Source organism: Sprattus sprattus, assembly GCF_963457725.1.
Source record: "Sprattus sprattus genome assembly, chromosome: 2".
Lineage (NCBI taxonomy): Eukaryota > Metazoa > Chordata > Actinopteri > Clupeiformes > Clupeidae > Sprattus > Sprattus sprattus.
Window position 1 is genome coordinate 11,362,651 of NC_137921.1, and position 23,270 is coordinate 11,385,920.

The 23,270-nt window shown below is 42.8% G+C and overlaps 2 protein-coding genes across 5 annotated transcripts in view; both read right to left on the reverse strand.

The window, feature by feature from the left end:
* Positions 1 to 1,906, reverse strand: part of fmnl3 (formin-like 3) — a 40,630-nt gene extending 38,724 nt beyond the window's left edge. For all 4 annotated transcript variants that reach the window (XM_080832572.1, XM_080832571.1, XM_080832570.1 and 1 more), the window contains exon 1: positions 1,399 to 1,906. In XM_080832572.1, coding sequence (XP_080688698.1) covers positions 1,399 to 1,512 — 114 coding nt within the window. In that variant the 5' untranslated portion in view covers positions 1,513 to 1,906. The remainder of the gene's footprint in view (positions 1 to 1,398) is intronic.
* A 1,908-nt stretch (positions 1,907 to 3,814) lies between these two features.
* esyt1a (extended synaptotagmin-like protein 1a) lies at positions 3,815 to 22,034 on the reverse strand (the record flags this gene model as incomplete). The annotated part of the gene is made up of 31 exons (XM_080832020.1): positions 3,815 to 3,971; positions 4,078 to 4,127; positions 4,496 to 4,598; positions 4,694 to 4,825; positions 5,078 to 5,179; positions 5,420 to 5,568; positions 5,802 to 5,948; positions 6,068 to 6,154; positions 6,314 to 6,385; positions 6,561 to 6,656; positions 7,016 to 7,105; positions 7,237 to 7,285; positions 7,377 to 7,459; positions 7,704 to 7,874; positions 8,112 to 8,297; positions 8,999 to 9,148; positions 9,377 to 9,463; positions 11,275 to 11,346; positions 11,618 to 11,719; positions 11,980 to 12,069; positions 12,319 to 12,367; positions 13,250 to 13,332; positions 14,364 to 14,540; positions 14,920 to 15,040; positions 15,558 to 15,613; positions 15,758 to 15,847; positions 15,996 to 16,068; positions 16,161 to 16,234; positions 16,638 to 16,772; positions 19,557 to 19,598; positions 21,675 to 22,034. 31 exons carry the CDS (start codon positions 22,032 to 22,034, stop codon positions 3,944 to 3,946), a joined length of 3,306 nt encoding a protein of 1,101 aa, XP_080688146.1. The 3' UTR covers positions 3,815 to 3,943.
* Between the last annotated feature and the right edge of the window lie 1,236 nt (positions 22,035 to 23,270).

The window sequence follows — 23,270 nt, forward strand, 5'->3', positions numbered from 1 at the left end:
AGTCCTTACCAGTCTTAAGCACAAAAGATAGTTAGGTTATTGATAACTTAAGTTAGTTAGAGAAAACTGTTTATTTCACAAAATGTTCCTGGTGCGCTGGTGCTGACAACAGTGGGTTCAAAATGTAAGCGAGAGAAAATATGCAGTCAGCTATAAACACAGGATGGAATCAGCATTGTCTCTATGTCTTCTTTTCGACTAGCCTTGTTCTTTGGAACTAACGACAATAAATGGCGGGTTTTTAGCTTACAAACTTGTGCCTAAAAAGCTGCTCTAGCCGTTTCCTGTGCGGTCCAGAATGTGCACAAATTGTCTCAACTTAGGCACAGACATCTCTTCCAATAGGCTAAACAGCAGCATAGCATTACATCTCTCTGTTGCACGTTGCTGTTTAAAGCGTCGAAATATCCTGATCAAATCTTTCATCAAGACAGTTCTTGGAGTGAGCTTAACGGCAGACTCGTATCCGATGACAGAAGTAAGCATGCCTCCCCTGGATGTGTTGATTTATGTTAATAGTGGGTGTTGACTGTGTACACTGCATAACAAAGCTATCCGATAATGAGATAGATGAGCTTGCGTTACAAGTTGCGAAGATGGAGCGGAGAAGGCGTGGCTCCCTCCGCACAGTCCCGAGCGTAGGAGTTTCGGGGGAATTCAGAAAATGTTGTGTTGGATAGCACTCAGACAGTGATGAAAAAAGATTTTTTTTTTTTTTTTGTAAATGCAAGATATTTCAGTTTCACGCACCGTTAAGACACATGCCGTTGTTTGCCTAAAGTCCGATTTGTTTGTGAGATAGAGTGACGGCTCGGTAAAATGATTATCGTCCGGCAGGCTACATTTTTTTGCTCAAAGCTGCGGGTAGGGGTTGACTTTTTTGGAAACAAAAGAATGGCCGGGGAGGGGAAAATACAGGCATGGGGGTGGAACTGGTTTGCCAATTCAAGATATCACAGGGCATAAATAATTATCGAGGTAGAGAGGAAAAGTGATATCATAGATTTTCTGATGTGTTTCCACTTCTATGACGCGCACAACTGTGGTTTATGGTATTGGCACGACACAAATATGTTTATTTTTTTGTTATCAAACATAAGCTGAACTGTCTGTCTCTGTCAACTTCAAAGATAAAGTTAACGTCAGCGATAAATCCAGAGGACAAGATAGGCTATGTAAAATGAGAATAACTGGACTGAAATTAGGCCGCTCAGCTTTCCATTTTGTTTAATCAATAGCCTACTTTCACATTATTCTCATTTTAATCTAGTCATAATACAATGATAAATCGAATGATTGGGCTGTTAACATTTAAGGAAAATGCTTAAAAAAACACTTATATAGAACTTCTGGTCAACGACAAGAAACTAACCAACATGATCTGTCATTACAACTTACCAAAACTAATGCAAATCTCTCCTCTAGTTCCATTGGATCGGGCATGGGAACTTTCAATGGCATTATGTGATGCTTCATCTCCGACTGTCCATCCACACTCTCAATATTCCCCATGGTTAAACAAAATGTCAGTCCAAAAGGAAAATTTAAACGTCTTTCTTCTTTTTTTGATTGCTCTCAAAACGCTTAACGATATGTCTTACATTCCAGATGTTGTCAATTCACATGACCAATAGCAAACCTAACTATTGTCCAAACCATACACTGGAAGTAAAACGCACACTATTTTTTTTACATGAATGTATCAACTATTCATTTTGCATCTGTCGCACGCCATTGAATCAAACTATCACTTCAAAAGCTATGAAGTATCGATTTGTTTCTTCTCCGTAAGTATTGAGTCGGAGCTGCCCAGCCAATCCATTTCTTGCTGTAAATCCAACTGTATGATTGAGCCAACCTTCAAACTACATTATTCAGAACTTTCCTGTCTACTACGAGCCTCCATTCATTATCGTGTGAGATCCCGAATAAGACTCCTCGATTTCGTATCCACTCAGGCTAAAGTGTGAAGTAGTATTGTCCCACCCATTTTCAAAGAAGTCCTCCTCAGTGAGTGGGTGACTTTTTTTCGTCATGCAACACATCGTTTGCCTCAGTGAGACAGATGGATGGATCATTACGTCTGAAACAGCGCATTATCGCGGCCTGCCGGTTTACTACTGCAACTTCAGCATGACCAATTAGAAATTTGAACTATTTATATAGGATGTCATTACTGGCTGCTTAAAAAAAAACATTATTTAGCGAGGATAACACTCATGACTATGACTGTAAGAGTTTAAAAGTGAGCAGCTAAATTGTATCTCACAGGCCACAATCTAGACATCAATTAAGTTCTTTTTATACAAAGGCCTGTTTATTCGTTGCTTTTCTCTTCCCCAAAACAGCAGTGTCAACAAAGCTTGAAGTGCATGTACACAGTCCATGATATGGGCGCCCACTAAAGTAAACATACTGAAGGATGTTTATTAATGGAGGTTGTATTGGCATAATTCATCATAGTAATGTTTTGTGTCTTGATGTTCCTTGGTCATCACTACCTTGACAAGCTACCGAAAAGTAAACATATATAAGATAAGATGAGATAAACTTTTATTAATCACCGTAGGGATATTCAGAATATATATATATATATATATACATTTATGCACGAGGTTCAGACAGTTTTCACATAAAGGACGACAAACGCAAATCAATTTAAAGTGCAAATAAAGTTTAATCAATCAACACAGGCATTCATGATGAAGTGTAAACCATCCTAGCTGACATTCCTATCATCCATTCCCTTTCTGTCGAAAAATATCTTTCCCCCCATTCACCCCAAACCGTTCCTTGCTGATTCTCTACATCTATCTTTCAAGCTTCTGTTCACAACACCACCTCAGTCATTTAAAACTTGGCACTGTAAGGCTGCCTTCAGAAGAGATTGAGCAAATACACATTATAGCACACTTCTGCCTCCATTAGCAAGGAATGCAGAACAAAGCACAGTGATTCAGACCTTTCTGATATGAATGTTGCTAAGGTGACAAAGACATTTAATAACACTGTATGACAAAGCCTCATCAGCTACCTTTTAAGACTCCTAACACATATAACAGAGTTCCTTCAGTTCAAATAAAAGTTTTTTTCTTTCAAATTACATTATTTTCAGTCAAGATTGTGCAGTTTCCAGCAACGGAAAAGGCATAAAAGTGCAAACATTTAAAACTGTAACACGGAACGACAAAAAGCAACTAAAATAATTATAATCTATTACTAACCTGCTGTTTGCTACTGGTGATACTGTACCTGCCATTGCATAATTTCTATCAACATGCACCACCTGTAATGTCTGTGAGGATCATGTGCTCTTCTGGACAGACATATTCATTTTCTGTGTAACTACATCAAGTGAGGAATGTGTCGGTTGGAGTTTTGTTGTGTAATTTCGTTCCATTTTGAAAATTAGCTATCTTTGGTTTTGAGTTGATGAGAATTGTAGTTACACATTCTATAAATATGTATGCACTGTGTTGTTCAATGTACCTGCACAGTTGTTCAGTGAGCACTTGAAGGTGCTCAGTCAAGAACATCGGCGCAAATTCATTAAGTAGTTGCCACATTGTACCTGAAAATACTGACAAGGTTAAGACTTCACCACAGAAGGACCGAATGTAAAACTTGTGTTGCATGTTAACATCAATCTAAACGTCTTTTGCTAGTGCAAATGTGATATAATACCCCTTTCGTAGTTTTTTCATGATTGACAGTAAACACCGTTCCTGTTCAGACAAATAGAAGGTATTCCCCTGATGAATGACCGTACTGAAGTGATATGATACCTTTGACCTTCCTCATCAGTGATCCCATTACTCTAATGCTACACACAACTTCAAAGTTACAAAAGTGACATTTGCAACATCTAGCAGAAGCTTAGGAGTAGATAAAGAAGGAGCAGACAGAGACTTTAAAGGCATCATCAAGTCCACTTGAATTCCCATTAGGTGGTCTCCTCCGTCAAGGCGTACCTGAGAAGAACAGAGCATAAATAGCAACAGGAGGAAGCTAAGATCTATTTGCACAGATGCTCTGAATGTTATAAAAACAAACTCTGGGTGTAACTGGTGTACATACCACTGTGTGACCCCTGAGCTGAGGTCAACCTGGTCCAGCTCAAGCTGCAGCTACAGCAGAAGAAAACAAGAGGGCATAAAGAGCTGCTCATGCCAGAATTAGAATAAGAATTTGAACTACAACTAGAACTAGAACTGGAATTGGAATTTGAATTTGAATTTGAATTTGAATTTGAATTTGAATTGGAATTTGAATTGGAATTGGAATTGGAACTAGAACTAGAATTGGAATTGGAATTGGAATTGGAATTAGAACTAGAACTGGAATTGGAATTGGAACTGGAATTAGAATTAGAAGTAAATTAGAACTAGAATTGGAATTAGAATTAGAACTATAATTATAATTAGAATAAAAGACATGAAAGAAAAACATAACAAATTAACTGTTTATTCACAACGCTAAAACTGTGTACTCTCACTTTTCCGATGAGTTCCTCACGACTCATGAAGGAAACACTGTGTTTCACCGACAGATCCAGTCTTCTCTGCGAGGCCTCCTCCAGTGACAGGTCAAAGTCAAACCTAGCAGGGGCAAATGCAGTGGAACATTAAGCCTCTGGGGCTGCCTGACACATGTCATTATCTACAAAGCCTGTTATTACTCCCCCACACATTACCTCTCATTGAACTCAGGGTTGAGGTCTTTCTTCTTCACGCTGGTCTTCCGTTTGGTGTTTCTGCTCTTGTCTGGGAAAAGGATGAAGGAGACGTAGGGGTCGGATCCATCTTTGGTGCAGGCAGTCAGGTTTCTGTCCGCAAACAAACAAGCCAGACTGAAGTGTTTACATTCTGGCGGCAGACAGTTCAGGGATCACAAATGTAATGCTGCAGGTGTTCCAAGAGGAATGTGGTCAGCCAAACAGCTCAAGGGTGAAGTTCCTGAAGCAGCTCATGGAATGTTAACAGCCTATGAGCCTTAGATATGAGATATTCAAACAGTGAGTGAGGAAAAGTACATAAGTAAGTGTATGATACTTGGGGCACTGAGGGATTTACAGTACCTGCAGGCATAGACTGTGATGACCAGACGGCTCTCCTCAGAAGAGTAGAGGAGAGAGAGCTTCACCTGTCCACCTCCTCCATCATCGCTCATACCATCTCCTCTGTAGACACAAGCACACACGCTCATACACGCACACACGCACACACACACACACACACACACACACACACACACACACACACAAACACACACACATTAAGGACGCACACACATACGCACATGCACGCACACACAAAACACACACGCACACACACACAAAACACACACGGGCACACAATGTAATTATAGCTGTCTCTTTCTGTGCAAGAAAGACCAGTAGTGTATTCTGTGTGACACTCACGCATAGTAGGGCACTGCTCTGTGCCTAAGGTTGGCTGCCATGTCTGAGTCTCTGCTGGGAATGACGTGATCTACTTCCTCTATCTCATCTCCGTCTGTGACGTCATCACAACTTGCCTTGAGACACTCCACTAACTTTGAGTCCAATAACTGATTGACCAAAATACAAGTAAATTGTTTATGATTGCAGACAAAGATTACTGGATTAGCTATTTCAGAAATGATGGACAGATGGACATTTAACTGAATAGTCAGTTAAAGTAGTCAGTTAGACTATTAAATGGATGCTCTGAGAACTACATTTGTTTTAACTTCAAATTCAACTAGACTGCATGATCGCTGTTCTGAAATATTGAACCATTGCGCTGTTGTTGCTAAGGCACCTTGACTTCAGCCCTCAGTAGGATCTCACTCTCTGGGAGAGCGCCATCTAGGGGCAGCCAGCAGTCCAGCACCAGGTCAGGCTCAGCCAGCATCTCCCTCACTGGCAGCACCAGGGCACCAAGAGCCTGGCCCCAGCTGTGAGAAAGCTGCACAGACAACCCACATTAATACACTATGACTTTCTGTCACACCCGGTCAAATTCAGTCAAATCAGCAACACGGCTCAAACTGAATTTGTTTTTTTTATACGTATCAATTTCCTGACCTTCACTGTGAGGATGTCCTTTTTGGGGTCACGAACCAGGAAGTGACAAGCTTCATCCCACCGAGGAGAGGTAGAACGATCACAAACCTATGGGAGATTAAACATAAATGTGCACAAATCATGAGAGACACCAAAATGTACCATTTCATTACAACAACAATCCAGTCTTCATGCAGACTTTAGGGATGTGTCACATCAAGGACACAGGCAGACATACATCACGTGGGAATGAACAGGAAGTCCCACCTTAGTCCGGTATGAAACGCCCTCCAGTGAGACCTCTGCCCCGACCTTGGGCTCTTTGCCACTCTTCTTCAGCTATGGCCACAAAAAACATGGCACCGAAAAGAAAACAAGTCAGATTGCAAAGCCACCCCTCCACATCCACAGAGCACACAAAAAATCTCCGTGCTGACAGTTACAGTACAATTTATCTTAGATTCTGTTTTTGGAAGCGTGAGACGTGTGGATATCCCTGAGCATATGCACTCACCGGCAGACCATGGGCCCTCTCCACATAGACAAAGAGCAGGGCTACAGAGGACACCACCTTATTCTGATACGCCTGCTGGGACTGGTACTGCAGGATCTAACAGGACACATCACAAAAGAGGCCATCACTTACACTGTTCAACTGCCAAATGGTGCCTGCCAGCATACTAATAACCCAGCACAAAATGCAACATGTCGTGTTATACAAAAATGTATGTTTATGTATGAATTTGCTTGCAAATGAAATAATAATAATAAAGCTTTATTTGTATAGCACCTTTCATACAAAAAAATGCAGCTCAAAGTGCTTGTACCAGAAATGACCTGATACAGTACATGACCTGAGAAAAGCAAATGAATGGACTGATGGAAACAGTTGTGTGGCCGGTGTGTACACAGACACATTAGCTAACAGGTGTTTAGTTTCTGTGAGCACTCAGACAACACGGTGCAAACCTGGTCAAGTCTCGTCGGGTCTGTTACTCTGGGCAACCACTCCATCACTAGGTGAACTCGCCCCGACTCCGTATCATTCAGAGTGTACCACTGCAGGTTTGGTCGGAAATCACACACACAGCCACCGGCGAACACACAGAGCACAGAATTAGTAATATTGAAAACCTTTAGGTGTTATCTTATTTTTTTTTAATTCAGACTTGATGTGAGGAGGCTCTAACCTGATCATTGAACTGTGCGGTGATAAGGTCTCTTAGATTAATCTTGAATCTGCAATGAGATTTTTGAGATTACATCTGCAGAATCCCCGGATCTACACATAGAAACCCCACTTTCTGGCGTCTTTGTCTCCTTTCCTTACCTGCCGAGGAAGTCATCCTGGTCGAAGTCCTTGTCAAACAACTCAAACTGCACCTCTTGTCCAGGGAGCTGGGTCAGGATCGCCTGTGAGGGACACCAGAGAGACGGCCAGAAGTGAGAGACATAGTTACATGGTGTGAGTACAGCAGAGATGTCCACAAGGGGAGCCATGTCCCAACAGGCTGAATTAAAGAGGTTACAAGAGCTCTCTGTGAAAAAAAAAACGTGAAAAAAAACGTGTATCTAAAAAGAGATCAAAGACATTACTCATGCTGGAACTCCCTGAGGAACACCCGGCCCCCCGTGAAGCTGGAGCGTGCACTCATACCTCATACATCTCGTTCCAGGTGGGGTTGAGGTTCTCTTTGATCACGTGACTCTTGAAGGTCACACCACCCACGCGGACCTTGACGTAGGGGTCGCTCTTCCCCTTCCTGCCCATGAAGCTGTCCTTGGCGACGAGGTCCTCGGCCTCCACCAGATGGATCCTCAAGACGCCCTGCAGGAAACACAGAGGTGGGCAGGGCAGGGAGGGGCGTCTCAGTATAGTATGTCAACATGGGCGAGAGACAGCTTAAGAGACAAACAGGATACGTTACGAAACAGGATACGCGCTGCCAGGCTTAACTGGTTTGACGAGTTCTCACAAAACCGTTAATTATTAAATCAATATAAGAAAAGCAAACACACTAATGTAGCCTGATTAGAAGGTGAAATTAGTCCTGAGGGGCCTCACCTCAGTGGCGAAGTCTTCATCTGGGCTGGTGTTTTTGGGCCGCGTCACACAGGGGTTGGGGGCCAAGTTGGAGCCACCTGGGGCCACCTCTGATATCACGCCCCCTTCGCCATGGCCTGACCCAGGGGATGTGGGACATGGAGAGACAGGGCTGATGGGAATAGCATCTTCATCCAGCCAAAGCAACTGGGGCACACACACCAAAAGGTAAGGGGATATAGAGATCCGTTAAAGTCGGTAGACACAGAGACAAAATATTTGTTTTCTATGAAACAGCACGTTTTGACGACAGAGAAATAATGGCAACCTTAACCTTTTCCTATGCAGTTACTTATATAGACAAATCCCATTTTGTAGACCAGACCTGTTTCTATATTACCTCTAGGAGAGCTTGTAAAAACTGCATTCAACTGCAATGCAGCTTACTAGTTATCAATAGTAGACTACTATGAATGGTACTTTGGGATAAATAACTAGAGAGGCCCCTGCTGGCCCTAAAAATCCTCTATTCTCCTCAGAGAATGTTGACACAGATTGTACACCACCAGTGATTTTTTTCAACCTATGTCTGACCAAGATCCGATGCTGTAGTGAGCGTGTGAGGCTGAAGAGAGTTTGAATGTAGGAGAGTGCCAATGGAACTGTATAACAAATTCTATTAATCACAACAGAAACTCGTCACATTTCGCTGTTATCTTTGTCTGTCCCATACGTATTTTGGTTAGTGGGATAAAGTAATTAAGTAAACATAGCATATGGCCAGACAATGTATTATTTCCAGCTTTCATATGTAAAATGCCTATGAGCCTATAACTGACTCTTTTTCAGCACCTATGTTTGATAACAATCATATTATGTGAACATCACAACTGTGTCAGTCCACTCACCCTCAGCACAGCTTTGAGGTAGAGCCTGCTGGCCGAGCCCGAGTTCTCCAGCTGGAACCACTGGTCCATGGTAAGCTCTGGGGTGACCAGCAGCCGGGCCAGAGGGATGGCCAGACTACCCAGAGACAGGGACCTGTCGTCGTCCTTCACCTGTGAGAGAAAGGGACGCAGAGACAGCGGGGGAGTGGAGGGGTGAGATAACTACAAAAATGCGGAGACACTTGAGCAAACACAAACGGCAGGAGAACGAGTCTAGTCTTCACATCAGGTCTCCTAGGTGATCTGTTTTGGCCTGGTGACTTAACTCAAGTTTTCACTGTTTGAGGGGAGTGGTGACACTTAGAATACAAAGCAGGTTAGCAGAACACATGTGCAGACCTGAATGTCCAAGTCCTGTTTGAGAGGATCCTGGATGAAGAAGGTGAAGGCATCCTCCCATATAGGGTCGGTGGTTCCAAGCACAGTCTATGAGGAGTGAGAAATAAAACATTTGTTTAGATCACATCAGGCAAAATTATGCAATTCATGTTATAGTTGAGTCTACATGCAAAAAATGAATTTGGTGTCATTTACGTATTGAACATGCAATGCTTGTTTTCAGCATGTGTTGCTTGACTGCTACCTCAATAAAGTCTAAAGTAAGAATCCACCTCAATGTACAGTGACAACACAAACTATGCAGGCAGGGAGGCCCTTTGGGGTTCCCTGATTAATTAATAAAAAGAACCATGTCATTTGAATTGTACATTAAGATGTTGAATTCTTTGTGCTATTTGTTGAGGACTTTCCACAGTAGTCCATTCCTCTTACTGTCACATGCAAGCACTCACAGCCAGCAACCTAACCTAAACAATAGAGCAACTGTCCAACCATAGATCCTGCGCAGCATGATACAAAAACAACGCACAACTGTCTAGAGACCGCCGCACCACACGTCCCATGTTGTATCCAGGCCCTCCATGACCGTACAATATGTGCTATCTGTAGCCCACAAGTACTCCAAAATGTCTGCCCAACCATAAAACTTGAGCAGCAAGACAAACAACAACAACAACAACAACAAAGCTGCCTTCAAAAGCATTTCTCTGGGGTTGTCAAGTGAGCACCTTCCTTCATCAGTGTTTAATTTAATTAAGCCTACGACACCCCCTGAAGGCTCAATGGTGGTGTTTGGTGTCCCAGACCTACCCCCCTCCATACTCTCGATGGGTTAGAGTACATGCCACTACACAACAGACGAGATTCCATGTATCTTAGTTTTAGTTCAGGTTAATTCACAACCCGAAGTTGTCTGCAAGCACCTCAACCATTACCACTGGCTCGCTTTTCAGCAGCTTTTCAACCCAGCCCCTTTGAGTGACCCTCCTTGAAAAACCACCTCCTTGAAAAACCAAGTGTTGTGTTGTGGTTGATTTAGCTAAAAAGCCTCAAGCACCTCTGGTCTCCACTGGTCTTGTGTGTGCTTGCAAACCTCATTCCCTCACTTCTGCAACCAGTTCCGCATACTTTAGCTTCTTCCTTTCAAATGCTTCCTCAATCACACCTTCAAAGAGAACTGTTAACTCAATAAAGTGAACAACGCGCTCACAGTCAGCATACAACAACATGTCTGGTCTCATAGCAGTCACAACAATACACTGTGGCACTTGAAGTTGTCTACTGGCATCAGCCAGCAATCTCCAGTCCCACACATTGTCCCTTTTGCCCCTCTTGCACAGAAGTATCTGCCTGGTTTCTGCCCCCTTTTCCGCCCCTCCTGCACAAAAGACATTCTACTGTCCCTGTCAGTGTACTGTCTACTGCCCCCGCAATGAGTTAACCTCAACCAATTTATTCTCAAACAAACACACAAATGATTTTAACACCTGATTATGTCTCCAGGTGTAGCAACCTTGGGTCAAGACAGTTTTACAATCCAGACAAAAAAATGTAATGAGCCAACACCCGAACAACTGGAACTGGCAACTTGTGGCAAGTGATTTTAGAACCCAGGATAAAATAAATGCTAAGAGTCATATTTGCACATTAACATATGTATGTATGTATGTATGTATGTATGTATGTATGTATGTATGTATGTATGTATGTATGTATGTATGTATGTATGTATGTATGTATGTATGTATGTATGTATGTATGTATGTATGTATGTATGTATGTATGTATGTATGTATGTATGTATGTATGTATGTATGTATGCATGTATGCATGTATGCATGTATGTATGTATGTGTGAACTGTATGTACTGAGGGGTGTTGTGTGAGTGATGACTGACCCGGCTCTCTCGAGTGGTGTCTTGCACAGACAGTTGCACCATGGGGCTGGGATCCTTATTGCCTTTCTTCATCTGTGACAACACATGAGAGTCAACACACAAACAACTGCAGTCCTCATAGCCTTAAACTACACACCACTATCTGTCTCTTTTCTCTCTCTCGCTCTCTCTCTCTCTCTCTCTCTCTCTCTCTCTCTTTGTCTTTATTTATACCTGAGAGAAAGAGAGAGAGATAGAGAGAGAGAGAGAGAGAGAGAGAGAGAGAGAGAGAGAGAGAGAGAGAGAGAGAGAGAGAGAGAGAGAGGATGCAGCTGGCTCAAACAGGAAGTAGAGAATGACTCACCGGAAGGTCCTGGGCTCGGTCCAGATAAACCACCAGAATACATCCAGAGGGGGCCTCTGCTGTCTTGCTAGAGATGGTGAGGCTTTGGTTCCTCTGCAGCACCTGCATATACAATACAGTCAGCCTTTGCCTGCATATACAATAGTCAGCCTTTGCGTGCCGTCACATTACTTCACTTTGCCCTCCTACTGTGAAAGTTCCTCTTGGACTGTTCATGGCTCAGCACCTCTCCCAGTGTTAGTGATGAGGGGAGGTGGGCCAGGAGGAGGAGGAGGAGGAGGAGGAGAGGAGGGAGGGAGGGAGGGAGGAAGGAGGAGGAGGAGGCAGGAGGATGTGTGATGTGTGCCGCCCGCTGTGCTCACCTCACTCAGACGCTCAGCAGAGGGCAGCAGAGAGAGCCACTCCAGACGCAGGTGCACCTGGCCCGAGGGAGTGTCCTTCAGAGGGAACCACTATGAAACAGTAAACACACACACACACACACACACACACACACACACAACACACACATTCACATAAAACACACACACACACATAATTATACATTGATTTAAGAGTAAATTATAGGAAGAACGATGTAGGGATTAGCAGAAACAGTACAGATGGGAAAACACATGGCTGTGCCCAAAATATGTTTTTGTTTAGACAGCTATGGATTCCAAATAAGTGAACAGAATCTGTAAAGTCTGGCCAACACTCACCTCATCCAAAAGTCTGGCTTTCCTTACTATATCCAAATCCAGCTTGACTCTGAGAAACAAAGATAATGCAGGATTAGACAATGAAACAACACACCAGATTGAACTATAGAGCCAGAAGTAATGCCCCAGTGCTTACAGGATTATAAAGATCATATTTCTACCATTAGGGAAGTTCACCTGGAAACACAAACTGTTCTGCACTTAATTAAAGTTGCAGTGTTGTAGTTTTTAAGGTTAAAAAAAAAGACTTGCATATAAACAAAACATATTGTTAGTATGCATCTTCTTTCTTTAGGGCCTCCCTAAACTAGAACACATATTTTAAACCCAAAAACGGAGGAATAATAACTTGCTCTGGTTAAAGCGAGAATGCCTTGTAAAGTAACTGAACAATTTACGCTCTATTTCATCCATCCGGAAGGTGGAACGATGTCCCAAAGATCATCAAAGACACTACAATATTTGGATATTTGTAACAATGCTGAGGACAGCTTATAGGCGAGCTGCTTTGGATAACAAAATAATCAGACAGTGGAAAATAAAGCTAGACTTGAAAGAAAAATCTTGCCTGGATTAGAAAAAAAAAATATTTCTTTGGTTTACAAATCAACTTTATGTATTTAGCTATTTTGCTTTATGTATTTTGCTATTTGCCTATAACCTCTGTTTGGGGAAAAATTGGCAACCTAGCACTTCCATGACCACCCATTTTCCCTCAGAGGATGGCCTAGGAAGAATATGCTGGTCACAGCTTCACATACTCCCTTTGTTGATGATCTAAAGGCAATGCTAATATCATGGCCTCCAGTCTGATCATCTAACAAGGTCAGCAATATGGTGAAGGTGCCACTTAGCTTTGAGCTGGGTTGCAGCTCCCAAAGTTAAAAGCATGGCTCTGAGGATGATCACACATGGATACAGTGAAAAGTACCTCCCCAGGAAGTCATCCTGGTCATGGTCTTTGTCAAACACCTCCACTTCCAACTCCTGTCCAGGCACTTCATGGACAATGACCTGACAGCCACAGATACACATGATGTAAAAAGTGCCCGAAGAGACGTACACACACCAGCACACAAACAGGTCGACACAAAAACAGACCAGTGAAGAGATGAGACATTTATGATTATGAAATGATCAGTGGGAGAGAAATGATCAAGTCAGCTAAGACCACTCTGAGTGTGCATGATAGGACATTTTTGTTTGTTTGCAGGGTTTGTTTGCAGAGGCCTTTCTCTCACAAGAATTTCTCCTCCAACGACCCCCCCCCCCCCCCCCCCCCCCGGGTTTCATAACCATAGTGTGTAATAGTCACATCCTGTTATTTCTTAAGATGTGATCGTGTTGAAATTTTTAAACAGACTCAACAACATGTGGACATTGAAATCTGTTTTTAAATCTAGATTTGCTCTTCATCAGCAAAAATAACTTCCCCTTTCAATGAATAAGAAAGAAACAGATTGGTGACTTTTTTTTTTTACCATTCCAGTGATATTCGTGATATTTTCTATTCTAACTAATCTAATTGTGTCACATGTGTGCCATTCAGATGATCACCACAAGCAATACGTTTGAAGCATCTCTTTGTGCTTCGAAGAGAACAGTAAACCTGTGACTCAAAATGTTTCTGAAATCAAGCATGAAGGGGCAAGTGACCATTAAGACAGTGGTAAAGGCCAAAGGTTGTCATTTCAAAATATGCTTAGCACACTGTATCACTGTTCTCGTGATTGCACCAGTCGCCTGTTTTCTCCAAGTGTTCTGAGGTCACAAGGTTTTCTCTTCATGGAAACACACTGAGTGTGTTCTTTAATGGCATGCCACAGATACAGGGGCAACTTTAAAGTATGCTTGGCATCACTGTATTACAGCTGGGTTATTTCACAGAATCTCTTTTCTGTGAGAAATAACACATTCAATGAATACAAAACCCCAAGTGTTGGCCAACATTTGTTGCTTGTTACCACTCACTCACTTTTTTGTTGTTGTTGTGAGGAAACACATTTCCTAATGACTGAGGCCTTGAGAGTAGGGAGCCATCTTACCTCATACATCTCACGCCATTGGGGGTTGAGGTTGTTGTCCACGTGACGTGAGGTGAAGGTCTGGGTGCCCACCCTGAGCACGGCGTAGGGGTCTGACTTCCCTGCCAACACGCCCTTGATGTAGTTGTCCTTAGCGGCTAGGTTCTCAGCCTCCAGCAGATGGATGCGCACAATCCCCTATCAGAGTCCATTCACACACACACAGGCTGAGATGGAGGACAGCACTCTGTGCCAAGCACAAAGGATCTTAATCTGCAAATCCATACATCAGACATTCTTTTGGGGGTCTTTAGGAAAGTACATACTGTATGGGGTGTAGTTACCAGAATGCACAGCATGAATGCAAAGGATTCATTCCAAACACCATGAATAGATGCTAACTGCTTTGTTATACGTCATATTTTCTCACATATGACTATAGGTTTCATGTAATTAAATCTCAGTACAAGATCCCCTGAGGTCTGTAGTGGGTTCTGCTAACAGCACAACATATTTAACCACAGCGAAAGTGGTTAATTGACCACTCTGCTCTCTAAGTATTGATTGGGTGTGTTACCCGTGGGAGAGGGGAGCGGAGCTGCGCAACGTGCAGGTCAGCCACCAGGGGCACAGTGAGACGGTTGGGAAGAACCAGGTAAGAGGCGATAGCATCCATTATCATAGTGTCCGACATTGCACTGCAAATGAATGCAAGGGTTGCATTTTGTTGACAAAGAAAATGGCAAACAAACTGCAGACAGACACAAAGACCTTGACATACAGACCTTGACATACAGATATAACATCATACTGTCATTTGCAATGCATATTCACACACAGCATGGGATCTGGCAAAGGTGCAACACGGTAACAAAGGATTTGCTCACATAGAAGGAATTTCAGGTGGGAAAGGTGGGATTCCAGTCTGGGATTGTTCCTATTTGAGGCAACGGAAGGATGCAATGTCATTGCAAAACAAATTGCATGTTGCCACTATCAACTAGTGGGACCTCAACTCTAATGTGGAAAATCATGCTTCTCATCTACTCAAACTGAGGACATCCCGTCAAAGAGCTGACAATCACACGAGCAATCCACCCATTCTTAATGGTCAGGCCAAAGAGATCACAAGGGCTAGTCCATTAAGATGGTATAAACACAATTAAATATGCATGTACATGGAAGAACCTCCAGACACCAGCACAGTTGACTCACTTCAGCCCAGGGATGTCTAGCATGTTGGTTAGCCCAGTCCAGTTGATATCAAGCTTCTGTAAAGTCAAGGCACCAGAGAGATGAGAAAGGTGAGAGGGAGATGAGAAAGGTGAGAGAGAGATGAGAAAGGTGACCTCTTAAACCATTAGAATCTGCTGAGACATAAAGCATTGAGGCCAGAGGGGCAAGGGAGGACTCACAGGCCTGCGGATGAAGAACATGGTGATGGCACCCACTAGAGGAATATCCCCAATCAGAGGCTCCAGGATCACCCTCAGCTTGCCATGGAGCTGGTGGGAGATGAAGGGAACAGAGAGAGAGAGAGAGAGAAAGAGAGAGAGAGAGAGAGAGAGAGAGAGAGAGAAAAATAATAAGCATAATAATTCTGTCTAATGTTTCATCAAACCTTTAATAAGTTCATTGTCGTGCTTCTCTCACCTGTATGCCCTTGACTCCTGCTTTGCAAAAGTACTTCTTCACCTCAACGTTAATCTCCACATCTCCGGCAAAGCTGCACAACACACGGAGGGTCACAGTTTCACTTGTCTTGGTTTGTGTGTCGTAAAATTCACGAGGAGAATAAGGATGGTGGGCATGATGTACCTGATGTAGAGGTCCAGCATCACCTGCCGTTTGTCATGCTCTGTATGGGCCTTGACACCAACCACTCTCATGGCCTAGAAGAACATGTCACTTTAAAACTGGTGAACATACGTACATTGTGCAATCGATACCCAGGGCAGTGAATCATCACATGCATATGGTTTCAATTCAATTTATGACTGGGATGAAGAATTCAAGAAGTCACATGAAGAATTCATATTCAACACTTTTGTTGTTAAATGAAGTTCATAGTAATATAAAGTAATAAAGGAGATCTACCTCGTCTCTATAGTAATATAAAGTAATAAAGGAGTTCTACCTTGTCTCCATAGTAATATTAAGTAGAAAGGAGTTCTACCTTGTCTCCATAGTAATATAAAGTATAAAGGAGTTCTACCTTGTCTCCATAGTAACATAAAGTAATAAAGGAGTTCTACCTTGTCTCCATAGTAATATTAAGTAATACAAGAGTTCTACCTTGTCTCCGAGATCAACCTTGGTGAAGCTTAGAGTCTGCAGGTGTGTGCTGGAGGCTCTGATGGAGGGAGCGATGGTTTCCACCAGGAGCTTCTCCAAATACTGCCCAATGAAGGGCCAGGCCTGCTGGATAATCTGCAACCCATCAAGAGCCAGTTTTAGTAATTAACATTTTAAGTAGTAAGTGATATTAAATATACTGATGATTACAATTAGACGTGTATGAACAATGAACTGAGCAGACTTCAAATAACTTAGTGTTTTATTATTTTTTAAATGGCTAAAATGGATAATTTGCAACCCAACGAGAGCCAGTTTGAGACTCAAAGGTGTTCTCACGCAGTCAGCTGAGGGCTTCGTATCCCAGTCATCTTTGACACAATGGATATCACTGCATTTAGGAATACCGTTCCTTCAGGTTTATTTTAAGTTACACATTTCTCATGGTGTGTGCCAATGGTAATGTACAAACAGTGAAATTAAAAGGCTATTGAACATTTATAACATTTTAAGTAATAAGTGGTATTAAATATACTGATGATAATTAGACGTGTATGAAAAGCAAACTGAGCAGACTTTAAATAACTAAGTGGTTTATCTAAAATGGCTAAAGCATATGCTGAGTGCTAACCACTGTGAACAGAATCCACAGCAAACTCTCTGTGGGGACATGTGAACTAGTCTCACACAAGGCTGGATTATGGACAACGCCAAGAGTCAGCCAAATTACTTTTGTTGTGTTCTTCAAACCGAGTTAATAAGCACATCTCTGTCTGTCCTCTGACCTAAACTCTGCCGTGATGCCGTATCTTGACTGACTGAGTGACAACACACACCACAAAAGCCGTGAAGACTGCAACTGCAACTTTATGAATCTTTTTCAGTTGCATCAGACAGCTTGCAACGATTCATTCCCACCACTGCAACTTGTCGCTGGGATGGTCTGCGACGGTTTCATAAATCAGTCACAACAAATTAAGAGAAGTCAGATGAAAGGTCTTCATTGGTTAAAGGTGTGTGGGCTAAGATAAAGGGGAATATACAGTACCTTTTGCATGTGAAACTCATCTCGACTTGATGAATGGCAATGGTTGTGAAGTTTATTTTTAAATAACATAACTATGGACTGGGCTACCTTGTTAAAAGGTGCACCTCATTATTGTGCTAGAGACAGACTGAACAAGCTGCAAAGAAGCTAAGATAAGGTACTAGACAAAACTTGTGTGACACAGTTGGACCTTGTCTGTTTTAATAGCTTTTAGTTTTGTTTAGTGTATGTTTCTTAGGTTTTGGGGTTGTGATTGCCCTGGTGTATGTCTCTTTTTTGGGGGGGTTCAAGTCCCTCGTTTTTTTGTATATATGGTTTTGGGGTTTGAGTCCCTTTTGTTTTGTAAATAAATGTATAGCTGTTTTTGTACGTAAGCCACTGTCACCTGCACTGTGTCTGTTCCTGCCTGCCTGCAACCATGATCCAGAAGCCTACATCCTACATGGTGAGATGGCCGGCTCGGGCCTTTCTCACACAGGCTAAATGCCATTATGTTGTTACACATTGTCAACAGACCGACCCATCAAAAGCAACAGCTTTGAAAAAAATGCTCTGCAAATGCACCCTGAGGACTGAATGTCCACCAAGGACCAAATTTAATTGGGACAAGGTTAGTTCAGTTCTCACTGCTTGTTTATGTGTCAATTATGATTAACTGCAAAAAGGGATGATGAAGATGGAATTTCACTGCACTAGGACATAAAAACATGTATTGGAGATACCCTTTGAGGCCTTACATCAACTGAAAATTAGGTAGAGCTTTTGAAAAACGCCTGGATTTTGGCTACAACTTCAGAACAGGATATGAAAGTCAACCCATGGATTCCGCCTGTCACCACATCAACCTGTTGTCAGGGTGTGAGGTTTGACACGGTGCTGTTAACACCAAACCTCTCTAGCCGACCAAGGAGATATGAAGGCAGCAAACATTTCCGGTTGGGAGGGCTTGAAATATTTCCTGCTCACACAGCTTGTTAAATATGTCTTTCTATGTCCTTCTGCACAACCACCTTGATCTTGGATCAAACCCATCATGGCTGTTATGCCATATGCAGTCTGAACAGGACTAAATCATAATTATGAGTTATACATGACTGTTCAGTAAATATAGATACAGCAGATGGTGGATGTTTTATCTGCAGTTATGTTCTTCATTCAACCTCATCATCACTTTAAGTAGCACTAAGAAATTCAGTCAGAATTGCAAATGAACCGCTGTCCTCCAAGCATGTCTCTGCACCTATAAACCCCTTCATGAGGGTCATGAGAGAACGGGTCAGGCCTGAGTGTGTGTGTGTGTGTGTGTGTGTGTGTGTGTGTGTGTGTGTGTGTGTGTGTGTGTGTGTGTGTGTGTGTGTGTGTGTGTGTGTGTGTGTGTGTGTGTGTGTGTGTGTGTGAGTGTGTGTGTGAGCTGAGGCAGAGGCTGAGGCTGAGGGAACTGAGCCTGCGTTCACCATGTGACTCAGGAAGTCTGCCAGGGGAAGCTTGTGCAAGAAGAGCTCCGATCAAACCCTGCTGACTAGCCTCCACAATCTCAGCTTTGTCTGTGACTTTATGGCCCTGCAACAACAGCCAAGCACCTTCTTCATCAGTACTCTGTTCAGGCCTGTCGGCCTCTAATTAAATGGAAGTGGGTCACTCTAGCAACAGCAGACCATTAACTCTTCGACAAAGCATGCATGCATTAGATGCGTGAGTGAAGGTGCATGTGTGTCTTTAGGTGCATGTGTGTGTGTGTGGGGGGGGGGGGGGGGGGGGTGCACGTGTGTGTGTGAGTGTGTATAGGGGTGTGTGTGTGTGTGTGTGTGTGTGTGTGTGTGTGTATATGTGTATGTGTCACTGTCGCCACTGTTACTGTTTGTTAGACTCACCTTATTGATCCATTCAACCTTCTCCACATCAGGGAAATTAACCTGTTAACAAACAAGACAAACACACTTGAACTTACACTTTACCAGACCATTGTAAAAGTCTATCGAGGGAAAGTATTTGAAGAACAAGCCAAGACTTACAAGTTACACAGAGTCATACACATGTCATTTTAAAGGCCAATAGAAAATGTCTGCAATGTACGGATATAAAAGGTTCACAGTTAAATAAGTCTTTCTGGTTTTTTTGGGGGTTGTTGTTATTGACAGCATCTCTCTGGTCAACCCCTGTGATCTTCAAATCCACAGCCACAAGATCAAAAATGGGATTGTACATCCTCCAGTGTTATCGCATGAATCAAGATAATATCTTCGAATGTGTGTTATCCTGTTTACCCTCACAACCTAAGTCAGATGAACCTGGTTTGAGAAAGAGGAGGACCGATAAACTACCACATTGACTCATTACATGAGCTGTTATTATCATTACTTATAACTAGGGAGGTTCTGTTTGTACATAAAAGCTGCTTTTAATGTTGGCTCTCTACATTTATAGTGTTCTGTGATATAAGTCGGCTTATAGTTTTTGAATAATACAAAAGCATAGATTCATTACAATGACTACGTGACAACTACAGTATGCTATAACTGTTGGCACTTCTTTAAATAATAATACATGTATTGCTCATCAGCCAGATATCTTGTGCAGTACAGGCAACAGTTTCGGATGAAATGAAAGAGAAAGATATACTCTGGGTGCTTCTAAGTGTTAAGTGTAAGGTCACTTTAAAAAAAAAATGCATAACAATATTGTGTACAGACAGGAAGGAAAAGAGGCTAACAGAAGGATTCCAGAAGCAGCTTCTGCTTACATGTGTCACCGTTCTTCTATGCAGCTTTTCTATGGCTTGGCAATACGACCTTCACAAATTCCTATATGAGCACCATAAAGCTTTGGCCACCTGTATATCCTCAGAAAACCTATTGACTTCAGCCCTTCTTATTCTCAGCGACGCAGTCTACTCTGACTCAGATTCAGTGCAGACTAACTTCAGAGATTTCAGGAAAATAATGTCCAAATATAGACAGGGCTGGTCTCACTGTGGAATGTGGACGAGCTTAATGAGGGTAAGAAACCAAGGGGAAGACCGAGGGAGAGACAGAGGGCTCTGTGGGAAAGGGAGCTGGAGAGAGAGTGGTAGGCCAACCAGCAGTGCTCAAGTGTGTGTTACTGATAAGTTGGTACCTTGGGGGGTGACTAAGGGGGCATACGCACGCCTGTATGCTGTGTGTGTATGAGAGATAGCATGAGATAGAGAGAGAGAGAGAGAGAGACAGAGAGACAGAGAGAGACAGAGAGAGAGAGTATGAGACCTGGCCAAAGACGTTTGAGTTCCTCGTTCAGATTGACAAAACATAAGGGCTTATTTAAACTGGTCAAGAAATCCAACACATGAACCTAAGACCTGCTAAAGAGGATCTATTGTTGATCTACTAATGGCATGACATCTAATCCCAAGACAGGCTAAGCCTCAGATGCTGTGCTTAGCCCTACTGGGCTAACATCCGTCATTAGAACTCTGGCTGGGGGGCAAGGACTGGCACTGTACAGGTTGATGGTTTCGAATCGAAAAATCTCTTGGCATACTTTGGGTAGCCTTCTTACAACTGAATGGGGTGAAACAAAACCCAATATAAATATAAAAGATAGCTCACATGACAGACCGAACTCCATATTTCACAAGAAAGACATGTCAGTTAACACCAGCCAGGTCTTTTCGATTATGAGTTCCGTAGACTTAAAGCAGTTCTAAAATGCAGTGGTCTGTTTCAGCGGGCGTCATACGGATTTCCTGCAGTGCTTTGCTGTCCTTATTCAAATTCGACGACACGAGCAGAACGTGCTTTGACAGTCCAAGTTAGACATGCACCTTCCGAAATAAATGGTTATTTACCCAACAACAATTGTGTGCGCAGTAAAAAAAAAAAATGAAACGAGCGCTGAGTGAGTGACGTTGTCAAAGCCAGATGTTGTACAGCTGTTGTCATCACTATCGCTAACCAACATAAGCCCAGGTAGGGCACACAGTAAAATGAAGGCGAACTTGAATTAAAGCTTACCCATGATGGTAAATCGCGTTTACTCCTAAAAACCCGAGTGGTGGTAATGTCTTGCTCGTTTTCCAGTAAGTACATGGCTGATTGCAAACGACAGTGTTTTTCATCGCGACTGTGCTTCCATCCCATGTAGATGACAAGACCGAACAAGACTAGACTGACACTGAATCCGAAGTAGCCTGCCAGATACACAGGCAATAAAGCACCCAGGCACTTTCCAAAAGACCAAAGAACCGACACAGCATGCTCTCCCGGACGACTGTGAGGCTGCATATTCCCTGGCAGGGCCGAGTCCGCAGCCCCTAATTCTGTATCAGCACTCGGCCCCGCATCACCAGATGGCATCGGTAAGTCTTTCTCCATGAAGCCGCTACCTACTGCTGCAGTAGTCAACTGGGGTTGGACTGGATTCGGCTGAAGGTAGGGAAATGTTATTCAGGAATTACGAAGTCATAACACCGCGTAGCTCCAGGGGCTTTGGTCGAAAGCAGGCAACAGTGCACGGCATGTGTGTACTTGCCTAGCAACCCCTGATGGATTTTAATTTTCAGACTCAACCCAGAGGGGCGTGTTTTGTTAATCCCTCCTCAGGGAGAGTAGCTTACACCTTCAACACTAAAAAAGGACATTGAAATCACCATCAGACCTTAACCCATAATATTAAAACATTATTTGTTTACATTTCTAAAAATGAAATGACTGTGAGAGACGAGATACTTTTTTTTAAATAGTGCACACAAAAATAGGAATGCAAGAATAAAAAAATATACATCCTACACATATATTTTTCATATATTCTATAAGTTTTCCATTTTGATATATAGCCCAAAATGAAAAACTTGCCCTCCTCAGCATACACTCAATACTCCATAATGATTTTTTTTTTTTCAAATAAACTTGTTTACTAAAGCATCACATTGATATAAGTATTCATAGCCTTTACTCCGTACTTAGTTAAAGCACTTGGCGGTAATTACAGCCTTGAGTCTTCTCGGGTGCGACAAGCACACCTGGATTTGGGGATTTTCTGCCATTTTAATCAGCAGATCCTCTCAAGCTCTGTCAGGTTGGATGGAGACCATTGATAGACAGGCATCTTCAGGTCTCTCCAGAGATGTACAAGTTGGTTCAAGTCAGGGCTCTTCAAGGCCAGAGTTGTCCCTAAGCCAATCCTGCTTTGTCTTGGCTATGCGCTTAAGGGTCATTGTCCCGTTGGAAGGTGACCTTTAGGCCCAGTCTGAGGTCCTGAGTGCTTTAGTTTTCATTAAGGATATCTCTAAACTTGGCTCCATTCAGCTTTCCCTGAACCCTGACCAACTGCCCGGTCCCTGCCACTGAATACACTCCCACAGCACGATGCTACCACCACAATGCTTCCCCTTTGGGATGATATTAGGTAAGTGATGAGGGGGTGTCTGGTTTCCTCCAGACATGGCGCTTAGAATTGAGACCAAACAGTTCAATTTTGGTTTCATCAGACCAGATAATCGTGTTATTTTTTGGATGCTTTTTTGCTAACTCCAGCTTTTTCGCTGAGGAGGTTCCCGTCTGGCCATTTCACCATAAAGCCCAGACCGATGGAGTGTTGCAGGGATGGTT